This window comes from Pelmatolapia mariae, linkage group LG17 (genome assembly GCF_036321145.2).
Source record: "Pelmatolapia mariae isolate MD_Pm_ZW linkage group LG17, Pm_UMD_F_2, whole genome shotgun sequence".
In the NCBI taxonomy this organism is placed as follows: Eukaryota; Metazoa; Chordata; class Actinopteri; order Cichliformes; family Cichlidae; genus Pelmatolapia; species Pelmatolapia mariae.
In genome coordinates this window covers 35,652,128-35,674,871 of record NC_086242.1, presented here as the reverse complement: position 1 = coordinate 35,674,871, position 22,744 = coordinate 35,652,128, and the positions used below count along the sequence as shown (strand labels likewise).

General features: G+C 40.4%; 2 protein-coding genes across 3 annotated transcripts in view; one reads left to right on the top strand and one right to left on the bottom strand.

Moving 5' to 3' along the window:
• cdk17 (cyclin dependent kinase 17) overlaps positions 1-13,295 on the bottom strand; it is a 43,052-nt gene extending 29,757 nt beyond the window's left edge. Inside the window, exon 1 of one of the 2 annotated variants that reach the window (XM_063460542.1) lies at positions 12,999-13,295. The gene's annotated coding sequence lies outside the window, so the exon portion shown is untranslated. Of the gene's footprint in view, positions 1-2,474; positions 2,587-12,998 lie in introns of those variants that run through there. The other variant, XM_063460543.1, reaches the window with a different exon arrangement.
• Positions 13,296-14,323: 1,028 nt separating this feature from the next.
• Positions 14,324-21,730, top strand: phyh (phytanoyl-CoA 2-hydroxylase). The gene is made up of 9 exons (XM_063500855.1): positions 14,324-14,487; positions 15,170-15,225; positions 15,447-15,557; positions 17,061-17,229; positions 18,654-18,735; positions 19,176-19,357; positions 19,450-19,599; positions 19,765-19,899; positions 21,046-21,730. Exons 1-9 carry the CDS (start codon positions 14,422-14,424, stop codon positions 21,097-21,099), a joined length of 1,005 nt encoding a protein of 334 aa, XP_063356925.1. The 5' UTR covers positions 14,324-14,421; the 3' UTR covers positions 21,100-21,730.
• Positions 21,731-22,744: the final 1,014 nt, after the last annotated feature.

The following is a 22,744-nucleotide window of genomic DNA, read 5'->3' as shown; positions in this document are numbered from 1 at the left end:
CACCAGGCCTCTGGACAACTTCAAGACATGTTGAGGAGGTCATTTAGCCGTTTGAATCAGCTGTGTTGTATCAAGGACACATCTAAAATCCGAGGACACTGGCACTCGAGGCCTCGAGTTGCCTACCCCTGATCTATAGTATTATGTGACGTGTGTGATTAAAACCCATTACCTGCATCATACACTGACCAACCCTCTCCTTTTTGAAACCGGTTTCCTTCACTTTCACAGCTGTCCCGTCACGTTATTGTCTCCCCAATAAAACCTCATTTGTGTTTTGAGAGATTTGGGTTTTTTTCCTACTTCCATTTTGTTGTATTCAACTTTTTGGGTGCTTTTGCAACACTTTTTCTATTTGCAGATGTTTTCTTAAGTTGCAGTGTACTTGATCTCTCAGGTCCACCTTAGCACCGTTTCTCAATTGATAATTAGAAAAGTTTGCACATATAAACAGAAGTTTGATGTTGCAATAAAGTCTTCTCATGTTTTGCTGGCCTCAACTGGCACAGACAGATCCACATTTTCCTTAAACTCAAAGCTTTGCTTTCAAAGATTTCCTGCAGCAACCTGGGAGACGCAGCTCTGGGGCAACAATAAGGAATAGCTCAAAGTTTGGAGTTATAAGCTAAATTAATGTTAAAATTCTAAGTGTTGCTCTTTTCAAATCGACCAGACGTTGTTAATAAAAAAAAAAAATAGGAAACCTTGAGGAAATTGTAGGTTTTCACTTTTGCACGGTTGTGTGGCTTTGGTTAGTCAACTAACCAATTAAAATACCAAAGCCACACAATAACACCACCTAACGAATAACAGAAGAAGCAGTAGCAGAAAACTGCTGTGTTTTATGAGATAAAGTGACTTTTTTGTCACTGGGGTCTGGAGGTATCTAACAGCTTTATTTCTTTGTTGGAAAGAGCTGTCTGACGCCACGTAAAGTGATGAAGATGTTCTAAATATAGTGTACACTTAAACCAATATTGATTCTTTTAGGTGGCTCTAATCTATTTTGCTCCTGGCTGCGCTCCTGTCTGCTTGGGGTCTTACCTGCAGCCCTGTACTGTAGGTAACTTACCGCTCAGAATTGTACTGCAAAGATATAAAACTACCCCCAAATGAGCAAAAACAGGATATGCTTATTTTAAACATCAGATGGTTTTTACAAATTTTCCTGACAGTGCAGCTGCTCCTGACTGAGACACCAACTGCTTTCGACCAGCATGTTTAAACAAAGTGATTTTCATATCTCACATGTCATTTTTGTATTGTGTAAGGCCATTCAATCTAAAAATACTGAGGTATAATTTTTGTTCCCCACTGCCCAGCCCTCAATTTAAACACTGTGTTTATCAAGGTCTTGTGTATAGTGCAGCATAGGATGAAGTATGGCATTCACATAGCTTTGACATCATCAGTAATCCAAGTGAGACAGGATTAAGCCCGAAGACAAAGCTTCAATTTACTAAGTGATCTTCATTATGACCTTCAGCTACAGCCTAACCTGAACAGAGTAGAGAGTCCAGAGTGTGGAGAACTAATCTGAGCATATAAAGAGTGAAATCTGGAGCAGGGCAGCAGAATTAGATTGATTTCAAGGCTGAAGAGCTGCAGACTAAGGCGGTGTGAGGATTGGATGAAAGCGCAAGAGAGGCTGCTGGGAGATGTAGACAAGATGATGAACTTTGATGGGGTCAAAATTTTTCCCACGGTATCAACAGTGATAAAGTATTTTCCTGGGTATCGGTATCAAGTTTGAAATTCTAGTATCGTGACAATCCTACTACCCCTAACAGGTGTGATTACATATCCCTTCTGACATGGGCTATCCTTGAGGAAGAGATGAAAAAGAGTTACATGTAGGCCACTAAGATTTACATTAAAAAACTTAAAATTTTAAGTGTAGAAACAACAACAACAAAAAATACTGTACTGTTTTTTCGCCCAAGAACAGTAAAACAGTTCATATAAAATGATCAAATCTGATCATATCAGTTAAATGGATGTGAAAGTGTACCTGACAAATATCTCAGTTTGGTTTATCCTTCTTGTGTCTACCTACCGTATCAAAACAGTGCACACTTAATTGCTTCCATGAAAAACAACTGAGTGATAATCTATGAAAGAGAGACATAAACAAAATGTGATCCTGAAAGGAGAGAGAAAGAACAAGGAAGAGAGGAAGAAGAAGAACGCAGATCTTGAGGCATAATGGGGGAGATGGAAAGAATGAAGATAAAGATTGAGAGGAAGAGTGCGTTGGAGTTATTTTTAGGTGAAAAAAAAAAAATGCTGCAGGGTCTGTCAGCTGAATACACACACAAACAAACATATGTTAACACAGCACATAGAGTGCCATTACCCCATAGCTCTTTTTGCCACATGACAAACAAAAACACAAAGCCCACAGGCCACAAAACATACAAGGAACTCAGCTGACAGACACACACACATCCATGCACAGACACACACACACTCACGATTTGACTGCACGCCCAGACACTCCAGTGTCATCTGTTTGCAACAAGAGGAGGATGAGCTTCAAAGAAACAAACACACTGCATGTGTATGTACGTCTATGCAGTGAGGCCGGTAAGCCTGAGGTCACACCAAAGGCAATACACCTTATCCGTCTTCCAATTACAAAGCGGCGATCGCGTGCAGGATAGATGATCCTCTTATCAGTTGTTCACACCAGCACTGTAATCAGTCCACAAACACACACACATACTCTCTCTCTCTCGGTAGGAGGCAGAGCCATCAGCAGCACGTAGACTGCTCTGGTGCAATCTAGGTAACTGTATACAGTTCAACACAAACACAAACACTGACGTAAGCAGAGTGGAGCGTGGCTTGAAATGGACCACATTTTCTAGACTTTTTTTTTTTTTTGTTTAAAGTTGGACTCATCAATGTTTTCATATAAAAGGAATGCAATTACCAGATGTACTATGATGATGTACATCATAGTAATGAACATGAATTTAATCACTCAGCTCTTTTTGTTACTGTGTTAAACAACTGTTTTCCACAGGGAGAGTCTATTTCTAAAGTTCCCCTAACAGCTACTTGAGGCTGACTCCAAAGAATTTGTCAGTGTGCACTTAGATGTTAAAATGTCCAACAAAAGGGCATTAAAAATATTTACAGCCTTGCATAAAGAAGGTCACGAAAACTGTATGTCAGTTTTGTGACTTTTTTTTAGTGTGTATAGTGCCTTGCACCTAGAAGCTATTTTCTGATGCTGCCTTACAGTATCATACAGATAAATGTGTGAGAAATCCTGAGCTCAGCGGGAATGTACAAACAGAAGAATTATGAAAAGCCAAAGATCACTACGGGTTTCAGAAGTTTGGGTGGCACTTCTTCAAATAGCAAAGCAAAACGAAGTCAGATGTAAACTCCCCCGTAGCCCCGCTTCCACCACAAATGCAGTCTGTATTTTCATTATCTTCATGGACAATCAACAATCAACAAAAATGTAAGGATTTCCAAAAAACCATTCATCTCATGGGAGGATTCTATGACTAGCAACCCACATTTTTTCAACTGTTATTACACGACTTTACATGACAGCTAGTGCCTAATACAGCTATTGGTTTCCCACATTGCTCCTGAGTTCATAAAAAAAACTAAACAGGCACCTGGTGCTGTCTCAGTAAGTGTTGCTGCTCTCTGTGTCCTCTTCCACTCACACACACAATCTCTGTTTTGTTTGTGTAGTGAGCGTGATTGTCATGTAGTGCAATCTGCAACTAGTAGTTTTATTTCCCATGAATGATGTTTGTGTGGCCTCGTTTAGCTCATTGTTGCATGTACTTGCATAAATAGGTGACTTGTTACTACTGACTTGTAGAAGTGTGCTCCAAAGCCAACCACAGCTTTAAATTTTGTTTAAATTCTGCTTTCTATGGCCTGCTACAGAGTATAACAGGAAGCCATAAACAGACATTTTAAGCTCACTTATGTATTGATGTACTGTTGAGAAAACTGGTTTAGCTCAATAGGATGAGCAGGTGACCTGGACTTGACCTGGACGGACTCGAACCCGGACGCGGCTGGTCCGGGTTTGAGTCCGTCCTGCTTTGCCCCATGTCTTTCACTCTCAACTCTTGGAGATCTTTTTAAGGCAGCAAAAATTGTATCAGTTTGTATTTCCAAAAAATAAAAAGACACTAACCACCTGCTGTCAATTCTCTTTTTCAATTTGCTCCTCCAGCTACTATGCTGACACTTCAAACTACACAATAACAATGTGTTTGAAAACAACACCTTCCTTCTTCTCTGTCCTACTGTTATTCCTCCTGCTACGTAATGCTCATCCGTCTCAACGTTCACCAGATTAACCAGGGTTAACAAGAAGCTTCCGGTCTAACTGGCACGCATGCATGCACGCACACACACAGCTGGATGAACGCAACACTCAAGAATGTGTATTTTCCTGTGTGGATGTTTGGTTGGTCCAAACATACAACTGGAGATGGCACATTCCAGCAGAGAGAAGACAGGGAACTATGCGATGTTAAGATTACACGCATGCACGCACGCACGCACGCACTCACACAAAACAAAAACAGAACTGAAAAAAAAATAAAATAAAATACAACAACACACAAACACACACAAAAAAATTCTTCCCAATGATGATTTATTCTGCCACAAAAATAAATCTATGTGCTACATATTTGCTATAAATAATGCTACAACAGTGCTTTATCTGACCAATGAGTCACAGACCAGTGTTAGGCACTGTCAGTCGGTGTCCCACAGAGTTTAAAAACAAGCAAATATGGGCACATTTTAAAGCTTTTAAATTCATTTCACAGTTGCATAAATGCAACAGCAGCTAGAGTCACCCACATCTGATGACAAAAAACAAAAACACTGCTTAACTGCTGACAGCTTTGAGGTTGCATTTCACATGTGTAAAACAGAACTCTAATCCTTCCTACTTCCATCTGCTCCTCCTCTTCCTCCTCTGTCTTTTGTATGGGTTTCTGTCACGCATTTCCACCCCCCTCACGCCCTGCCTCTCCCACTACACAGTTTCTGGAACCACCTTCATTACCCCAAGGCCTTTGGAAACAGGTGTTCCCTGCCTGAGGTGCATGTTACTTACAAAATTTACCAGGCAGCCAGAGATGCAAAATTCTCCATAAATTGATTAAAATGCACATTTGCAGGCTAAAGAATTTTTTATGTCAACTTCTGTCGCAGCAGTGCCCCAAGCAAGGTTGAAACAACATTTGTGGTTGCTGGAGATCAAGACTAGACAATACATCATTAAATCATCTTTTTTGTGTGTGACTTTCATATGCAATATCTTTAATGTCTACATCCTGACATTTTGAGAAACTTGTCATATGTTACAGCTGGATGGTACATACATCTCTGCCAAAAGCTAACATATAAGAACTGTAAAAACAACACTGTGGTTTCCCACAGGTTCTGTGGCACTCTGTTATAAGAGTCAATCATGTTACTGTGCCTTGCTGTAAAGCCCCTATAGCCTCTTACCAACATTATATGCAGGAGATAGCTCTGTATTTACTGTACCTAGAGATGGTAAGGAAACTAATTTATGTCGGCGTTTCCTAAAGATTTCAGACTCCACATCCGAGTCTACTGCAGTGATTAGATTTGGACATGCACTCATTTGCAGAAACCAGATCCACTTTTCGTTTCTTTCTGCCACCCCTCTGTACCTAATAACTGCTTCAGTTTTCAGAAAATAACTCTGCATGTCTTCTACCCTAACACATAATGTTGAAGACCAAAGACCTGCTACTCCTCATTTTCTTTCCCTGCTGCTAGCAATCAGGAAACATGATGGAACAAATTTTCTATTTCTTGCCTCGGTGCAACTCTGCCAAATTCATGGTGGATGACTGTTTTCTGATTTTATCTTGTGCCCTTAATACCCGGTGCTCACAGCTGTGATGTACTTCTCTGAGACCTGAAGGCTGCACTGCAAAGCAAGATCAATGGGTATGTTGAGCCTAAAACCAGTTTTCAGTGTCAGAGTGTGAATTGCCCTTAAGTGCCACATTTCAGTAGTTATTCTGCAGATGGTCCATTTTCTACAGAGAAGCACATCTAATGACGCATTAAAACAGCCCCTTTTATTGAGCCCACGCACAGCCTGATTGTGGAAAGTTGTATCTGTTATCTCAGACTGGGATTTTAGGTTTCTCCAGGCTAGATAATACAAAGAAAGCCAAGCTATGTCAAACTTCTTTTGTAGTACACACCACTGCTGTCAGTAAAAGCTTCTGTGTTTTACTACTCTGTAGTGTGTATCACTACTCATCGTGGAGTGTTTCTTTAGTGTGATTACATAAGATTATCAGCATCCACAGCCATCTGAAACTTGCTCATGCTAATGCAGAGAACAGCTCCAGAAATAGGAAGAGGAGTACGGTGAAACTTGACTCCTTTCAGCAGCATGTCACAGAGGAATTGTTAAAAGTGGCTAAATTAAAAAGCATCAAGGCCTGAGTATTTACGTTCTAGGTTTCATAAGCAACTATGGTCCAATTTCTGTGTCTGTTTCCTGTGAACTTTCGGTGCACTTTGCTGGCATTGATTGCAGATAACGCCTATCTGGGAGGCAATGATTAACCCGACGTGAAGAAAGCGGGATAATTAGAGATTCCTGCTCACGATTAAAAGGGAAACTCAATTTTAGAATGAGAGTGGAATTTAAAGTTAAAGTAGGCAGCCGGCTAAAAAGAGGGCAATGAGAACACAGTTACACAACCTTGAAATTCAAAGAGCTCACGGGTTTGATGCACAAGAAGGAGAATCGTTACCGATGGTGAATAATGTCGACTGTCGTGTCATTGTTGTGATTATGTGAAATGTTGGAAAAATTGTTTGTGAAAAGTAGGCAGATGGTGAGAGTTGTGTAGGACGGGATGAACTAAACAGCAGAACATCAACTCCAGCTGACTAATTGGCATCAACACTGTGCCACTTTTCTCTGGGCACAAATCAGCTACTCGTACAACGTTGCATTCCAAAAATCCAATTTCAACTTGACAAGCGGAACAGCTAAATGTCTTTATGTTTCAACCTAGAAACACAAATCCATCTGCTTTACTGATGGTATACAATATGACTACTGAGCTACAGCTCCATCATATCAACAGAGAGCAACTGGGAGATGTGGGAAGTAGTCTGAATCCCACTTCTTCATCTTGTAGCCTTTTTAGATTATCACCTGAGTCCAGTGCTCTGGGGCCTGTCCCTGTGACGAAGCAGTGAGCCTGCTCGATTACAGCAGAAATATCCATATCCAAGGGTGCCTGTCCCTGTGACGAAGCAGTGAAAATGGAAAATGGATGGATAGAGATCTTTTAGATGACATTACAATTCCAATGAAAAAACAATCAATGAGAAAAAGAGTTAGTGGGGGACAAAGAGTTGTCAGGTAAGGAGTAACATGTGAATTATACTTGTGCTTCAGATCTATGCCGTAACTTATGCCATAACCGGACCCTAGGGCTGGGTCATATACTGTTAAATGATATGATACGATAAGAAAATGAAATATCACGATAGAATATGGGTAAAACGTGCATGCGCAGTGCCTTTGTTTTCATACGCACATGGCGGAAAAAGCATGGCGGCGACGGAGAATGAGAAGGGCGAAGGCAGATCGTTGAATGAAATGGATGAACCAGAATTGGTTTGTAAAAATGCTGCAACTTCAGTGGTGTGGAACTGTTTTAGCTTTCGTCCGTCAGATACACAACAAAGCACTATTTTTGGTAGAGCATGCTAGCGGGCCGTCGTTATTACCGTGTTTTCTGGAAAATACGGCACACTTCAAATCAATCCTTTGATTTTTCTGAAAATCGACAGTGCCCCTTATAATCCTGTGTGCCTTATGTATGAATTCTGTTTGTGTTTACTGACCTTGAAACGATTTTATGTGGTACACGGTGCTCGAAAATCTGTCAAATGTTTTAGTACGACTTTGCTGAGCTACGAAGCCGCACCGCTTGATGGATTGTCGGAGCATTATGGCTATCGTAGGCAGGAGCCTTGTGGAGTGATGCGTACTGTGCTTCAACATAATATTACCGTATTGTGTGTGTACAACCTCTTTTTAAGTTTTGTGGATATTATACATGGTTATGCTCAGGATATATCGGCCAATTTCCACTGGAAATGCCTTTTAAACTGTCGGTAAGGAATTTGCATTCGCACTGTTAAATTTTTATATAACTTTAATGCACATAAAAACAGCTGCTTGTTTAGGTGAAAATACATTGATGTTTTTTTGCATTAATAAAGTTGTGGAGTTGTAAAGTATTTTGTCTAGTGTCAATTATATCGTCAGTTATATCATTATCGCAAATTTTCAAATGTATATCGTGTATATCGTGATAAATATTTTCTACCGGACCCCCATTTGAACCATACGCTACAATATTCTTTGTAACCTGACAAGAAATGTAACTACATGTCCAGTCAATGCATACCACAAAGGTGTGGAAGGTAGCAGTGTAGGGATAAAAGGAATTTCCGGTTACTGCATAAGGTAGCATGTAAACGTCCTGCAGAAGTCCAAATCAAGCTTAAAGCTCAAAATAGCAGATGTCAACTGCTAGCCTGGACACCATTTCGGTAGGGAAGCGACAAATCAAACAGCCGCACTGACTGATCTCTACCTCGCTGATTGCTATCAGCATTTCAGAAAAATACGGTTACATTCATGTAATAATTACCTTAATAACATTTACAGATGGCAGCATAAATGTTATACTGGCTAAATGTTCAATGTAATGTGATGAACAAACTAAGAAGAAAAGTTTGTTTCTTCTGAAAAATTAAGTGACCAAAAAAAAGAAAGAAAAAAAAATGAACACTGACTACATCACTTGTTCTCAATCAGTGGATCCCAACAACTGTAATCATTTTTTAAGTACTACCAAGCCACTAATACACTAATAATAATAATAATAATAATAATAATAATAATAATAATAATAATAATAATGTGCTGACAGCTTATTTTGAACCATTTTCTGGCTTCTAGCTTTACATTGTTATTACTTTATGACAAATCCCTGCATGCTGTGGTTCTAACAATGCTTAAACTCCAGATTATGAGTCAATTTCACTCAACTCAACCCTGGGTACACGAGCAATCGCACAGAGAAGTGTCATTAAAAGACTTCCATGGGGGGAAACTGGACAGGGCTCCATAATGCTACAGAATACAGCAATAATAGAAGACTAAATTTGTTTATGTGAAAAGACAATGTATGAAAATTGTTATTGAGCACAGAAGAGAACAAAGAGAAGTAACACACCTGCTCAATCCCTTTAACACCAACACACATGCATCCTACAAGACCTCCAACAGCCAAATACATTCATACAAGATGACAGCACACACACCCACACACAGCAGTAGGGCTGACAGAAATGCTTGATGATATGACCTAAATTTTTCACTTTTTGAAGCTTGAAAGAAGCTGTGTGTGTGTGTGTGTGTGTGTGTGTGTGTGTGTGTGTGTGTGTGTGTGTGTGTGTGTGTGTGTGTGAGTAAAAGAGACAGTCAACTCCCAATTCACATTCCTTGCATGGCTCACATAACTTTCTCATCTGTGTGTGTTCATGTGGCTACGAGTGTGTGTGTGTGTGTGTGTGTGTGCGCGCGCGCGCGTGCGCGTGCGTGTGTGTAGTTGCGCTGCACCCAGCCCACACTAACTGTATTCATTTGAAAGCCCTACAATTTTGTCAGTCCCCCAAAGAACCCAGAAATTACCACTTCACCTACATCATGCCCACCCTGCAGCAGCACAGTAACAGCCTTCCTTTCATTCCCCCAGGCTGTTAGCTAGTCCACCTCTTAGTTTTTGTCAAATTCTGCACAACAATAAGCTACGCAGTGCTGGAAGAAAAGCTTATTGGGTTAATAAATTCAGCGCACACACAGAACAAGGATGAAAAAGCACAAGCAAACACCAGAGTTGAAAAATCATGAATTAAACAGAAACAGCATGCACACACACACACACACACATTTTTCAAAGGTGAAGGGAGAAACATTCTAAAAAGCACAAAGAGTCAAGAAAGAGGTGTGGAAAAAAACCACACACACAAAAACACCTATCTGATTGGAAAATATGGCACAAGTTGGAGTTATATAAACAAGAGGTAGAAGGAGGGAGAGAGAAAGCTATTCGACTGGTTGTCAATAGCAACAGCGTTTTGGAAGTGCAGTCTGCTTGGCTGCAAAGCATGTTGGGATATTGCCACCATTATTATAAGCCACCATTCGCTAATTCACTTCTTCCTACAAAACATTTAGGTGTTTTGTGAAAAACTAAAGAGTAAAAAGAAGAAAAAAAAACCAAAACACTTTTCTGATGATTTTCTTGCCATTATCATCTACATCACTGCAGCAGCTAAGTTAAAATGTGACGGAATATAACATATTTTCCCAAATACTTTGTGGCAGTTACAGTGGATCTACTGAGCTTTTCCTTATTTCCTGTTATGTTTATACTCTTACAGCAGTTCCTGCTCAGATTACAGATTTCAGAAATCTAAAATATTAAAGTCAGTGTATGTATAATTTATCCCTGTACGGCTACAGACTGCTCCCACTGCTGTGTTTCAGACATTCAGATTTTTAACTCTATGTTAATGGTCAGCAGGTCCCTAATATGGTCACATCTAGCCGTAAGGACAGAAGCCCCACTCACCTACTGTTCAAACCTTCTGTTTAAATGTGGCAGCCAATCAGAAAAAAAAGCTGGCTTAACGCAATGGAGAATTAAAAAAAAATGTTTTGGTTCAGAAAGGATGAATTCTAAGTGCTGCATCAAGGCACAGTATAAGAAAAGTAAGGACCGTCCTGACCTGTAAATCACTCAAAGCTACCCTGGTAGAATAAAAATATTGAGCTCCATAGCATAAGCCACCTTAAGACAGTGATGCAGGCAAAAACTAACTGCTTCAAGTTAAAATTGCATTTCGCAGTGTACAGATAGTTGTACAGCTGTTCACCAGGGAGACAGCTGTTTACCCCATAGTAAGGTAATGTTTTCAATGACACAAACATGTCTTTTTCTGTCCTTTCAGTTTTTTTGTCTAAGCCTAAGACTGGATATCCCCCGATGATCTCATTAGGATTTTTTTCTGAGATGTGGGAAACCACCTGCAAAGTCACATTGTCTGATTTTAATATGACACAGAAAAATTAAAATCACAGCCCAGTGTCACTCTGAATGGTAAAAGAAAAAAACAAAACAAAAACCTTTTGTTCTAAGAATCTCATACTTGCTTCCACACCAAAGTTAGTACTCTGATCCAATTCGTCACTTACTCGCTCTGACAGGAAGTTCCAAACTAATCGCTGACACCTGCTGTGAGTCCATCACAAGACACTTTGATTTCTCAGACCGAAACCACTGACACATCCCACATTCTTCTAGAAGACAGATCATTATAATATACATCCTCATGTGTCAGTCCCAGGAGCAAAAGAGAGAAACATAGAGTGTGTGTGCACACACATACACACACACCTCCCACAATGCAGAGACTGATCGATATGTGCACTGCTATACGGGCCTACAGGCATGGAGTGGGAGCTGTCGGGGTAATTAATGTCATTCTCTCGGGGTGTATCGTTCCCACAGCCAGCAACCCAGATCTGAATGTGGGTCAAAACGCACACATGCAGATTCGCAAATACACATAATTGAACAGCTAGTTGTTCCAGATGAAGGACACTGGAATTAAATGCAGGTCAAACGGGAAATAGAAAAGAGCCTAAAAGCATCACAGGCACTTCCCAGCAAAGATGGGTGAGAAGCGCTCAATACTGCAGAGCTATTTCCCTTTCAACAATGCAAATTTTCTTTCTAATTTCATAATCAGAAATTTTAAACTCTCATGTAGGCAGAGCTGTAATATTATTAAATGGTGATAATAACTGAAATGATTTATGCTGGATTTCTAGTTGTGTAATTGCTTGTTTTTTATGCTTTTGTATTCGATTTGGGAGAAAAAAAAAAAGGCGAAACTCTAGGACAATAGTGTACCTAACATCAGGTCACTGTTTTCAGGGTAACATCAGGTCACTGTTTTCAGGGTAACAGCAGGGCAGTGTGTTCCTGGTGCATTAGATTTAAATACCCTTGAGCTTGTGTCTGCTTAAACACAATCAGTCCCTAATACTTATTTTCAAGGGCATGCCTCTTATCTTCCACTTTCAGCAACGTGTCTCAACCGTATTCAAATAACTCGACAAGAACAACCACAGTTTGGTCAAAGTCAGGAGTTATTTGGAGGTTATTTTAAGGGATTTAACTCAGTTTCATAATGTTTGTATTCCAACTTTGCTCCACAGTGCTTTCACATCAGCAAAAACGTGGCACAAGCTGAAGTAAAGGCGCTGACTGTAGCAGAGAAGCCATTTCTTTCACACTTATATGAAGTCAAAGGCCGGTTAATGGTAAATGCACCTCGGCTCCTTTAAAGGGAAGTCTCATTGTATAGCTACAGTGTATTGTGAGCAGGTTTGGGGTGATATGAATATGTTGTGAACAGGTCTTGCATTATACCTGCAATGATCCATACTGTTTTCATTGGGATTTAGGGCGATTTCGAGGATGACATCTGTGCATTATTTCAGCCTTTAATCTACAGTTCGCTTTCTATCGCTGGTGACATTCTGGCAGCCGATGCCTGAGGTACGTTATGTAAACAAACATAACGTGAAATAAGATATTTTACGCTTGGACAGTGTTTGAGGCGCAAAAACAACACGTATAACCGTGCTGGATAAAGGCGCTGGGTAAACAGTAAAATATGAATTACAGCCAAGAATCTGGCTGTATTATTCTCCAGCTGCCGTTTCCTCTGTTTTGCCATTTCCACTGGCCACCATTCAGACTTCGTCTTTTGTCGCCGGGCGAAGCCTAGCCTCCCAGTTGTTCATTAAGCGTTACCTGAAAGTGACCCATCAACGAATTTACCTGAAAATGGTGAATTCCGTCGTTTTCAAGCCGACCCTCCGGAGCTGCCAGGCCCGGATGCCCTCCTCCGCTTTACCCGCCCACTGAAGTAGCCTGAAACACAGCTCCGTCTGTGCTCGGTTTGTGCTCCACACGCTCCGCCAGAGAAAGAAATATCCTCCGAAACAAGCAGAAAGGTGTGCGAGTGTGCGGGCGAACAGACACAGACCGAAACCCGAAAAAGTCGTCTGTCCGGCAGCGGAGACAATTTAAAGAGGCTGGAGGATGTCGAGTGCGGAGACGGGAGGGGTGCGAGCATGTAAGGTAGATTACGATAATGGCACTTCCGCTGACTTTTCAAAACAAAGGTCTGTTCTATTACAAATTTCAAAATAAAAGCCACTGTGACGGCTATCTGGTCAGTGTACAAACCAATGACTGGAGAAAACAGTCACTGGTACAAACTAAAAGTTGTTTTTTGTACAGACAACTTCCACATCATAGACAAGAAAAACGTAAAAAAAATCGTCTAGATAGACGCATACACCAAAAACTATACATAAATACATACTGCATATTATACATTCTAAGTGCTATTTTGTGTGCCTTTTTGTTTGTTAGCTTGTAGGTAAAACTAGAAGTTAAGTTCGAATGACATCAGAGTATAGTTTGTCAAAGTTGGGAAATGCATAAAATAAGAAACAGCTGGAAGCTTTGTTAGCATACCGTTCCTTTTCATTTGTAACTCATCACTATAACAATGCAACACTGTCCATTCCAGTCTTTAAATGAGTAGATCGATTATTTAATCGATTCAACTTCTATTACAAAATAGTCTGTGTTTGTTGAAGATGCCAAAAATGATGGAATGGTTAAATAGCGCTCAGGTTTTCAACAGCTTCAAAATTAGCATAAATTATAAAGATGATGGGAATAATTATTGTTGTGTGGCGCTCCCTGCTGGATAAAACTTTAATTACTAGTGATGCTGGAAATAATCCTCATGTAATCCCGTTGTTTGCAATAAATAACGTTCACTAACAGCTGAAAAGGTTTGCTAAAGGAATAAAAATGCTTGAACTCTACAATAGAGTTTTCATTTTTTTTTACCCGTTTACACCATTAGCATTTTTGCGATATTCCTGCTATTTTTAAAGAATCCGTTCATCTAGTCACAGGAGGGGAAATATAATTTCCCTTACAAATCATTGAAGTATTTTTGATTCTATTAAACTTGTTACGGCGTTGTGATAATGACTGGGCTGTGTTTTAACGGATCCATAAATGACTGTAGGTGTTTTGCATAACAGCACATTCACAGAGCGTGCGTGAGTGCGTGTCATCACGCTAGCCTTTGCCCCAGTCAGCGGAGGTACATAAAGTACAACAACCCACTTCTCCACTACTTTTACAGAGGACACGAAGCACTGGTACTTGACAGAAAATGTCTCGTCCTGCGGAGAGACTCCGAGTCATTATCAACCATCTTGACAGACATTCTGCGGGGATTGTATCTTTTTTTTATTCATATTTGCGATAAATCGGGCGCGTTGGAGGCTCTTAGCCTATAGCGAAGCAGTGAGCGCCCGATAACACTGATACTCCGCTACTGGGAACCCGCGGTGGACTGCAGGCCTCCCGGAGAATACTGACATAAGGACAGGACAGGAGTTGAATGCCTGTAACTATTCTTGCGCTGTTAACACCGCTAGTTATTTTCGTGTTCGCCGTTGTTTCTCTACAAGTGTGTTTGTTTGGACTGCATAGCATTAGCAATAAACGTTTTTAATGCTAGCTAGCTGGAGACATTTATAACTGTTACTTAGGGCTCGGAAACTACTGTTATTGGATTATTTTCTATATCAACCTGTTAAATAACAGGTGAACAAGTGTATCTGTTAGGTCTATCTGTAGATAGGTCAACTTAAAGATAAGCTAGTTACAAATTTATACATGTGATTTGTTTAAAAAGGTGTTGTCGGTTTCCCTGGTTTTAATATGCAGCAGCAATGCAGATTTTCACATAAAAGACATTTTCACATATTTTGGCAGAAAGGCAGAATGTTACACTGTAAAATCTTGGAAATGATCTGAAATCTATAAATGATAATCTCTCGCTGCTGTATAGCAGACATTTCCCCCCGTGTTTTTGTTTTTGTTTTGTTTTGTTATCCTTGACTGATTTGCTGAAGAGAGCTGCACCCACGTCTGCTCAAACCGTCAGCTACGGTCACCCACAGAGACTGAGGTAAGGACACACCTAAACTCCGCCTCGGGCTAAAGGTTTTTATGCACTCAGCAATCATTCGTGTTTATCGTTCACCTTTCCCACAGTTTCTTCTTTCGATCAGGTCCACAGTGTCCCACTTTTCTGCTCTCCATGTGTAATAAGTGGTAACTACAGTGCCATTGGCTCAAAAGGCAAGGCAAGCTTTTTTATTTTATTTTTTTTATTTTTCAATTTGGCAGGTATACTTTGGATAATGACCTGCTGACCCCGGAACAGCGGCTCTTCTATGAGGAAAATGGCTTCCTTCTCATCAGAAATCTGGTGTCCATGCAGGACATCGATAGGTTCAGGTAACATCAGACACTTGGCAATAAATGATAAATTAAATAAGTACTTTTTCAAAAGCACAAACACATAAAATAATTATTTTACTTGAATAGGTTACAGTTCAAAATATTGATTATTTATTTTATGCCAGCCTTTGGCAGATCCCCCATCATTTCAATCAGTTTTAGCTTTCATCCCCTTTGAGCTAGCTTTCTTCTGATTGGCTGGCCCTCGCACAGAAGGTAGACAAGGATATCTGATCTTTCATAGCCAAAAGCAGGAAAACTAAATATTTACAGCAGTCCAAAGGCTGATCGTTTTATCTCTTAGAGATTATTCATACATGCATTGTACTCAGTATGTGAAAGTTTGGCCATAGGAAAATCTACCAATTTTACAGTGACTGTTTAAGGAACACTTTTTAATCAGAGTGTAGCATCAAGTCAGTTAAACTTATGGGATATTGATCTGGTCATTTAATTAGCAGAGGGGTTGTTTTTCCATTTCAGCTGTTTTGGTGTTAATGAAATTAACAACAGGTGTACTAGAGGAGCAACAGTGAGACAACCCCCAAAACAGGCACGGTTTTACAGCTGGAGGACACTGACATTTTACCTGCTCATCTGACTGTTTTTATTACACTAGTTTTGCATTTGGCTAGGGTCAGTGTCACTACTGGTAGCATGAGGGGAGACCCTACAGATCTTGCATAGGTAGTTTAACTCCTCCAAGATGGAACATCAATACCTGCCATTGCCTGAAGTTTTGCAGTGCAGTACAGTCTCAAGATCATGGTTTCAACAGACAGACAGTTACTCTAGGAGAGCTGGACAGGGCTATAGAAGGTCCTTAACCCATCAGCAGGACCAGTATCTGCTCATTGTCTGCAAGGAAGAACAGGTTGAGCACTCCCAGAGCCACAAAATGACCTCCAGCTGTTTACTGGTGTGAATGTCTCTGACTAAAGCATCAGAAATGTGACTTTATGAGGGTGGCCCAATGTCCTCTAGTGGACCCTGCACTCACTGCTCACTGCTTGGCATTTGTCATAAGATACCAGAATTGTCAGGTCCACCACTGGCACCCTTTTTTTTCACAGAGGAGAGCAGGTTCACTCTGAGCACATGTGACAGACGTGAAAGGCTCTGGCGAATCCGTGAAGAACATTACGCTGCCTGTAACATTGTTTAGCATGACCGGTTTGGTGGTGAGTCAGTAATAGTCTTGGGAGGCAAATCCATGAAGGGACACAGACCTACAGGCTTGGCAACAGCATCCTTGAAATCCTTGGACTCAGTCTCAGACCCTACATTGGTGCAGCAAGTCCTGGGTTTGTCCTGGTGAATGACAGTGCACAGCTTCATGTGGTGAGAGTGCGCAGTCAGTTCCTGGAGGATGTAGTAGTTGATGCCATTGACTGACCCCCATACTCACCTTACCTAAACCCAATAGAACACCTGTGAGACATTATGTTTCCGTCCTGACTGTTGTGTGTGTGTGTGTGTGTGTTTTGGTGCCTCCTTCAGGAGGGAGTTTGAACGGATCTGTCGACAGGAAATAAAGGTTCCCGGTCTGGTGGTGATGAGGGACGTGGCTATAGCAAAGTCCGAGTTTGTCCCAGATCAGAGAGCTGTCTCAAAAGTGCAGGACTTTCAGGAGGATCCTGAGCTGTTCCGGTACTGCTCTCTACCAGAGGTACTGGAACGCCACATACAAACAAAGACAATACACACAGCAGTAGGGTTTTTCGTAGGGCTGTGCCATATTATACCGTTTACAGTAATACCGGTACAATGTTATGCAACGATAAGAAAATAAAATATTGCGATAGAATATGGGTAAAACGCGCATGCGCAGTGCCTTTGTTTTCATACGCACATGGCCGAAAAAGCATGGCGGCAACGGAGAATGAGGCATCCATGAAAGCAGAATTTATTAAATTTAACAGAGTTAGAATTTAGCGGAAGTTAGCTCGCTAGTTTCGCTAGTTACCTAAACATGATATAGCATGTTCTGACTGAGAGATTTCTGAAAAAATTAAAACGTACAGCTCTGCTATCACTTCCAACATAAATGAAGACAGAAAACTAAACAGCAGTGACATTTGTAGGGTTACAGCTATGTTAGCATAACATAAACAGTGAAACTGGAGGATGAACGCTAAGTTTTTTTCCACTCGATAAAAGTTAACGTGAAGGTTCCTGATGGTTAGAGACAAATGCATGGCAGGATGCTCTAAATGGACCAAACTTCAGTCAGGAGAACAACTGATATAGTCCATCCACAATACGAGGTTAGTCATTAATATACTGCAACAACATGGGAATAGAGCAGCTGCCAGAGAGTTCAACATTAATGAATCAATGGTACGGAAGTGGGGGAAGCAAAAAGTTGGATAAAGTTTGACTTATCTGACTGTTTTGTTTCACTTCATGTGCCTTATAATCCCGTGCACCTTATGGTCCAAAAAATACATATTTGACTTTTTTATTTGGCACTCTGCAGTCTAATGTTGCAAAGAACATCTTTTTAACTTTAGTGGATATTATACATGGTTATGCTCAGGATATGTCGGCCCATTTCCACTGGAAATGCCTTTTGGTTAAACTTTCAGCAAGGAATTTGCATTTGCAATGTTAAATTTTTATATTGCTTTAATGCACATAAAAACAGCAGCTTGTTTAAGTGAAAATAAATAAATAAATTGATGTGGGGGGGGGGGGTTGTGCTAGTAAAGTTGTGGAGTCATATTTTGTATTTTGTCTCGCATCAATTACATTGTCAGTTATATCGTTATCGCAAATTTTCAAATATATATCGTAATAAATATTTTTGGCCATATCGCCCTGCTCTAGTTTTTCAGATGGTTGTTTTTTCTGTGTTAATTGCCAAATTTATTCTGATAAAAAGGGTTTGGTGCCTCACAGAGGTGCTATCAGTAATCACACAGGTGATAAGGCAGAAAACATTACATGGACTTCAATCATTAATCTGGAATGTCTAAATGTTTTTCACAAACAAAAAAATGAATAGGCATTGAATTTGTTTCTTTTGATAAACAATGAAATAAGTCAAGCCTGAAGACTATCAGAACAAAAATTTTTGCTTTTCTTTATCAGATCCTGAAGTACGTTGAGTGTTTCACTGGACCGAACATCATGGCAATGCACACGATGCTGATCAACAAACCTCCTGATGCAGGTATTTCAATTCTCACTAAAATGTTTGGCCGACAAAGTCACAAATACTTAATACTTATTTGGATGCTGCATACTTCTTGGGTTTACTCTTAAATTCAGTATTTTTAGGTACCCGACCCTTTTTAGGACAAGTATTGTGCAGATAAATAATAATCAATGTAATAACTGGACGTGCCCCTTAGTTTTGGCTCCCTCTTGTGGCAGTGATCATAATTACATCAACACTCTTGATTTGTGCTTGATTGTTATTAGCTTTACTTTTTAGACTGTGTTAGTAATCTTCCCTCTGAATGGCCAGTTCTTTATTTATCTGAAGCATCAAATACATTTCTTAAGCTCAAACATAACATAGAGTATCTTTAAGGTGTGATTTGTGAGAAGAAATTAAAAATGAAAACGAGTTTGGTATCGCAATGTCTAACGTGTCTTCTGTCATTCCAGGTAAGAAGACGTCCCGTCACCCAATGCATCAGGATCTGCATTACTTCCCCTTTCGACCAGTCGATCGGATTGTCTGTGCGTGGACAGCTATGGAGACTGTGAACAGGCAGAACGGCTGCCTGGTCGTCCTGCCAGGATCACACAAGGGCACGCTGCAGGAACATGACTATCCTGAGTGGGAGGTACACACAACACTGTAACAGCTACAGTCATGCCTGCTAGGATGTACACACACACACACACAGAGTGTTTAAATAATTGCATGTGTCCTCAGGGCGGGGTGAACAAGATGTACCATGGAGTCCGAGACTATGACCCAGAGCACCCCAGGGTGCACCTAGAAATGGAAAAGGGTGACACAGTCTTCTTCCACCCACTGCTCATCCACGGATCTGGCATGAACCAGACACAGGGCTTCCGCAAGGTACTGCATTATGCAGAGTCCACCTGAGATCCTGATATTTGCTAATGCAAATTAGCTCCATACAACCACATGATTATTTGTGGTATTTCTTTTTGCATACGAGTAATGAGGTGTGATATCTGTGTGTGTGTGCGTGCGTGTGTGTGTGTGTGTGTGTTTTCACAGGCCATCTCCTGCCACTATGCCAGCGGTGATTGCTATTACATTGACGTGAAAGGAACCACACAGGAAAACATAGAGAAGGAGGTGAAGGAGATCATAGCGAGGAGGCATGCTGTTGGTGATGAAGTCACTTTCAAGGTCAGACACGTACATCCAAACTTCATTTGTCTTATTCTTACATTATTGCTTTTTGATTAAAGGGAGCCTCTTATGCTTTTCCTTATATTTTTAATCACATAAATGCGTTTACAATTGATTTATCACTGGCTACAAGCACTGATAGCTCACAATCCCAGAAAGTGTCCACGTTAAAGCTCTGGGCAATGAAAGAGGAAGTGATAACAAAGTTAAACCATAATAAGGAACTGGAAACAAAGTCAGACACAGGTTGTCAATTACATGTGATGTCCAGGGCAGGAAGCAGGTGCTGTGGTCATGTAGTCCATGCAAGGCTCCTTCAAAACAAAATTTTTTGAAATCAACATTTCACATTTGTAATCAGCCTTTTTGTAGTCTGCCACATATCATCAATGTTTGTACATATGCATGTAATTATCGCCTGAGCTTTATTCAAACGTCTTAACTTAATGATTTTAATCTATTTATAAAAAAGTTAAAATTACAGTGGCATCGTTAAGTAACAACATCCCTAGTCTATGTCTCGTTATCGTTTACAGGCTTCCGTTATAAGATCCTGTCATGGGCTACATTTACCTCGAGGTCAGCTTCTGCTTAGCAGCAAGCATGTGTGCCAGGAAGTGTGCAACCTGGCATGTCATTATATATATATAAAACAGAAACTGAGCGCAGCAAGATACTCAGTTAATGCATCTTTAGAATGAAGTGTGGCTTGGTGGATGTAATTGCCCTAAACGAGAAAACAACCTGAGAATAAAGACTGTGTAGAAACTTTCCTGCTGAAATTGAATTAAAGTCACATTCTTCCCATTATATGAACAAAACACCTGACAGACATTTCAGGAAGTTGGCAATAGAGTCAGACAGAATACAACACACTGATTTCACTGTATGTAAACACAAAGATAAAAAACATCAAACCTGGCTTACATGTAACCACCATCTGCTAAACCTTTCAAATAAAAATAAGATTACTATCATTATGAGCTATCTCATAATGAGCAGCTGATGTCTGATGAAAAGCTTGAGGAATTTCTGTTCCTGTAAACTCCAAAATTTGCCATTAGAATAACATGAAAACAGAGGAAAAATAAAAGGGGTTTGTTTTTGTGGCTAACCTCTCCTTCAAATCCGTCTCTCTCACAGGACACCTGGGCGATTCGGGGTCGTCTGGTGCAGGGAGAGAGGATTTCGATGTGAAGACGCTGCTGCGGGGTGATGAAACTGAGCTGAAACTTTACCATCTCAGCACAGCGGCTGAATGAGAAGCAACAGGCTTTGGATCACTGCAGCAAAGTTTTCGGGTTTTTCTGCTGAGGGCTCTGCAAGGGCTTCAAACCACTCTTATCTAATTTATGCTAAAACTGTCACTGATTTTCTTTCACCTAAATGCACTGGATTAGTCTGCATATAATTCAACATTTAACAGTGTTTTACTGCACAGAGATCCTTCTAAAATCCATCTGTAAAGTTGTTTAGCCAAGTGGAGAAAAAAGAAGACATTAATTACACAAATGGGGATTCTAAATAATAATGGATTTTTGCATGTTGATAAAGAAAACCGAGTGTGTCACGAGTGACAGAGTGTGAAGTTCAAAAAGGGATAAAGTGGAAAGAAAGATTAATGAAAGTGTTTAAGTGATGTCGTACTTGTGAATTGACACTAACAGAGGCCTTAATCTTGCGGCATTCTGCCTTGTAAATTAATGAGAATGTTTATTTTTGCATCTTTAATGGCATTTTGAATCTTTCAACAGGAGTTTTTGATCTTCATGTAATAAATGTAGTGTATTTTGCTAATATTAGCAATAAAACTCAGAATTGACTGCTATATAAACAGACTGTGGTTGGATTCTCGGTTACATTTTGAGTTTCATACACAGAAAGTTTGGGGTTTGTAATAATTTAAGTGCCAGTGACTGACATTAAACCAAACGGTAATCATCCACTCACTCTACAAAATAGAACTTTCTCTGTTGAGCGCACAAGAAACTTAACTCGAATTCAAGAGGAGAGTCATTTGAGGTGGTTTGTTTTTTCTGATTGTCCCTAATTTGTTTGCTTCGAGCAAGGCGACCAGATCCAGCAAACCTAAATGTGGCACAGAGGGTTTGTTGGCGTGGCACAATGTGAGACATGTTTCTATTGCTGAGAGGCATTTTGCATCTGAAGAACGAATATAATTTATTTGAATACAACATTCCCAGAGCAGCACAGTGGTGCAGTGGCTGGTAGAGTCCCCTCACAGCAAGAAGGTCCTGGATTTGACTGCAGATCAGGCTGACTGAGGCCTGTCTGTGTGGAGCTTGCAAGTTCTCCCTGTTCCTGTGTGGGTTGTCTCCTGGTACTCTGGCTTCCTCCCACAGTCCAGATAAATGCTTGTTAGGTTAATTGGTGATTTTAAATTTCTGTGGGTGTTATTGTGTCTGAATGGGTGTCTGGCGACCTGTCTAGGGCGTATCCCACCCTTTGCCCTATGATAGCTGTGATAGGCTCCAACCCACCCTGAATTAGATAAGTGCTTCTTTTTATGTTACTGTTATTGCAGTTGCTGTTTTGCCCAGTGGTGAGGCTAATTCAGACTAATTTGCCTGAATCTGTATGACCTTCTAGTTACACAATATTCATAAGCAGCGAAAGACAGTGACATGGCTTTAGTAAAGTCTCCGCGTAAAGAGAGGCTCCAAGTCGCACTAGCTTCTGGAGATCCTGTGTGAAATGTGGAGGTCAAGCAATGACCAGTGGAAACAGAATGGCTCCAAAACACAAGGCTTCAAGGAAAATATATCACAGTCACCAGATTCTTACCTGCAACCTTCTGGTCATACCTAGGAGAGTCTGACTT

Excerpts from the sequence above, each read along its gene's own strand:
- phyh (XM_063500855.1), top strand. The coding sequence starts at position 14,422 with ATGTCTCGTCCTGCGGAGAGACTCCGAGTCATTATCAACCATCTTGAC. Across the intron at positions 17,230-18,653 it reads GGTACTGCTCTCTACCAGAG|ATCCTGAAGTACGTTGAGTG; the intron begins GTACTGGAACGC and ends TTTCTTTATCAG. Across the intron at positions 19,358-19,449 it reads ATGACTATCCTGAGTGGGAG|GGCGGGGTGAACAAGATGTA; the intron begins GTACACACAACA and ends ATGTGTCCTCAG.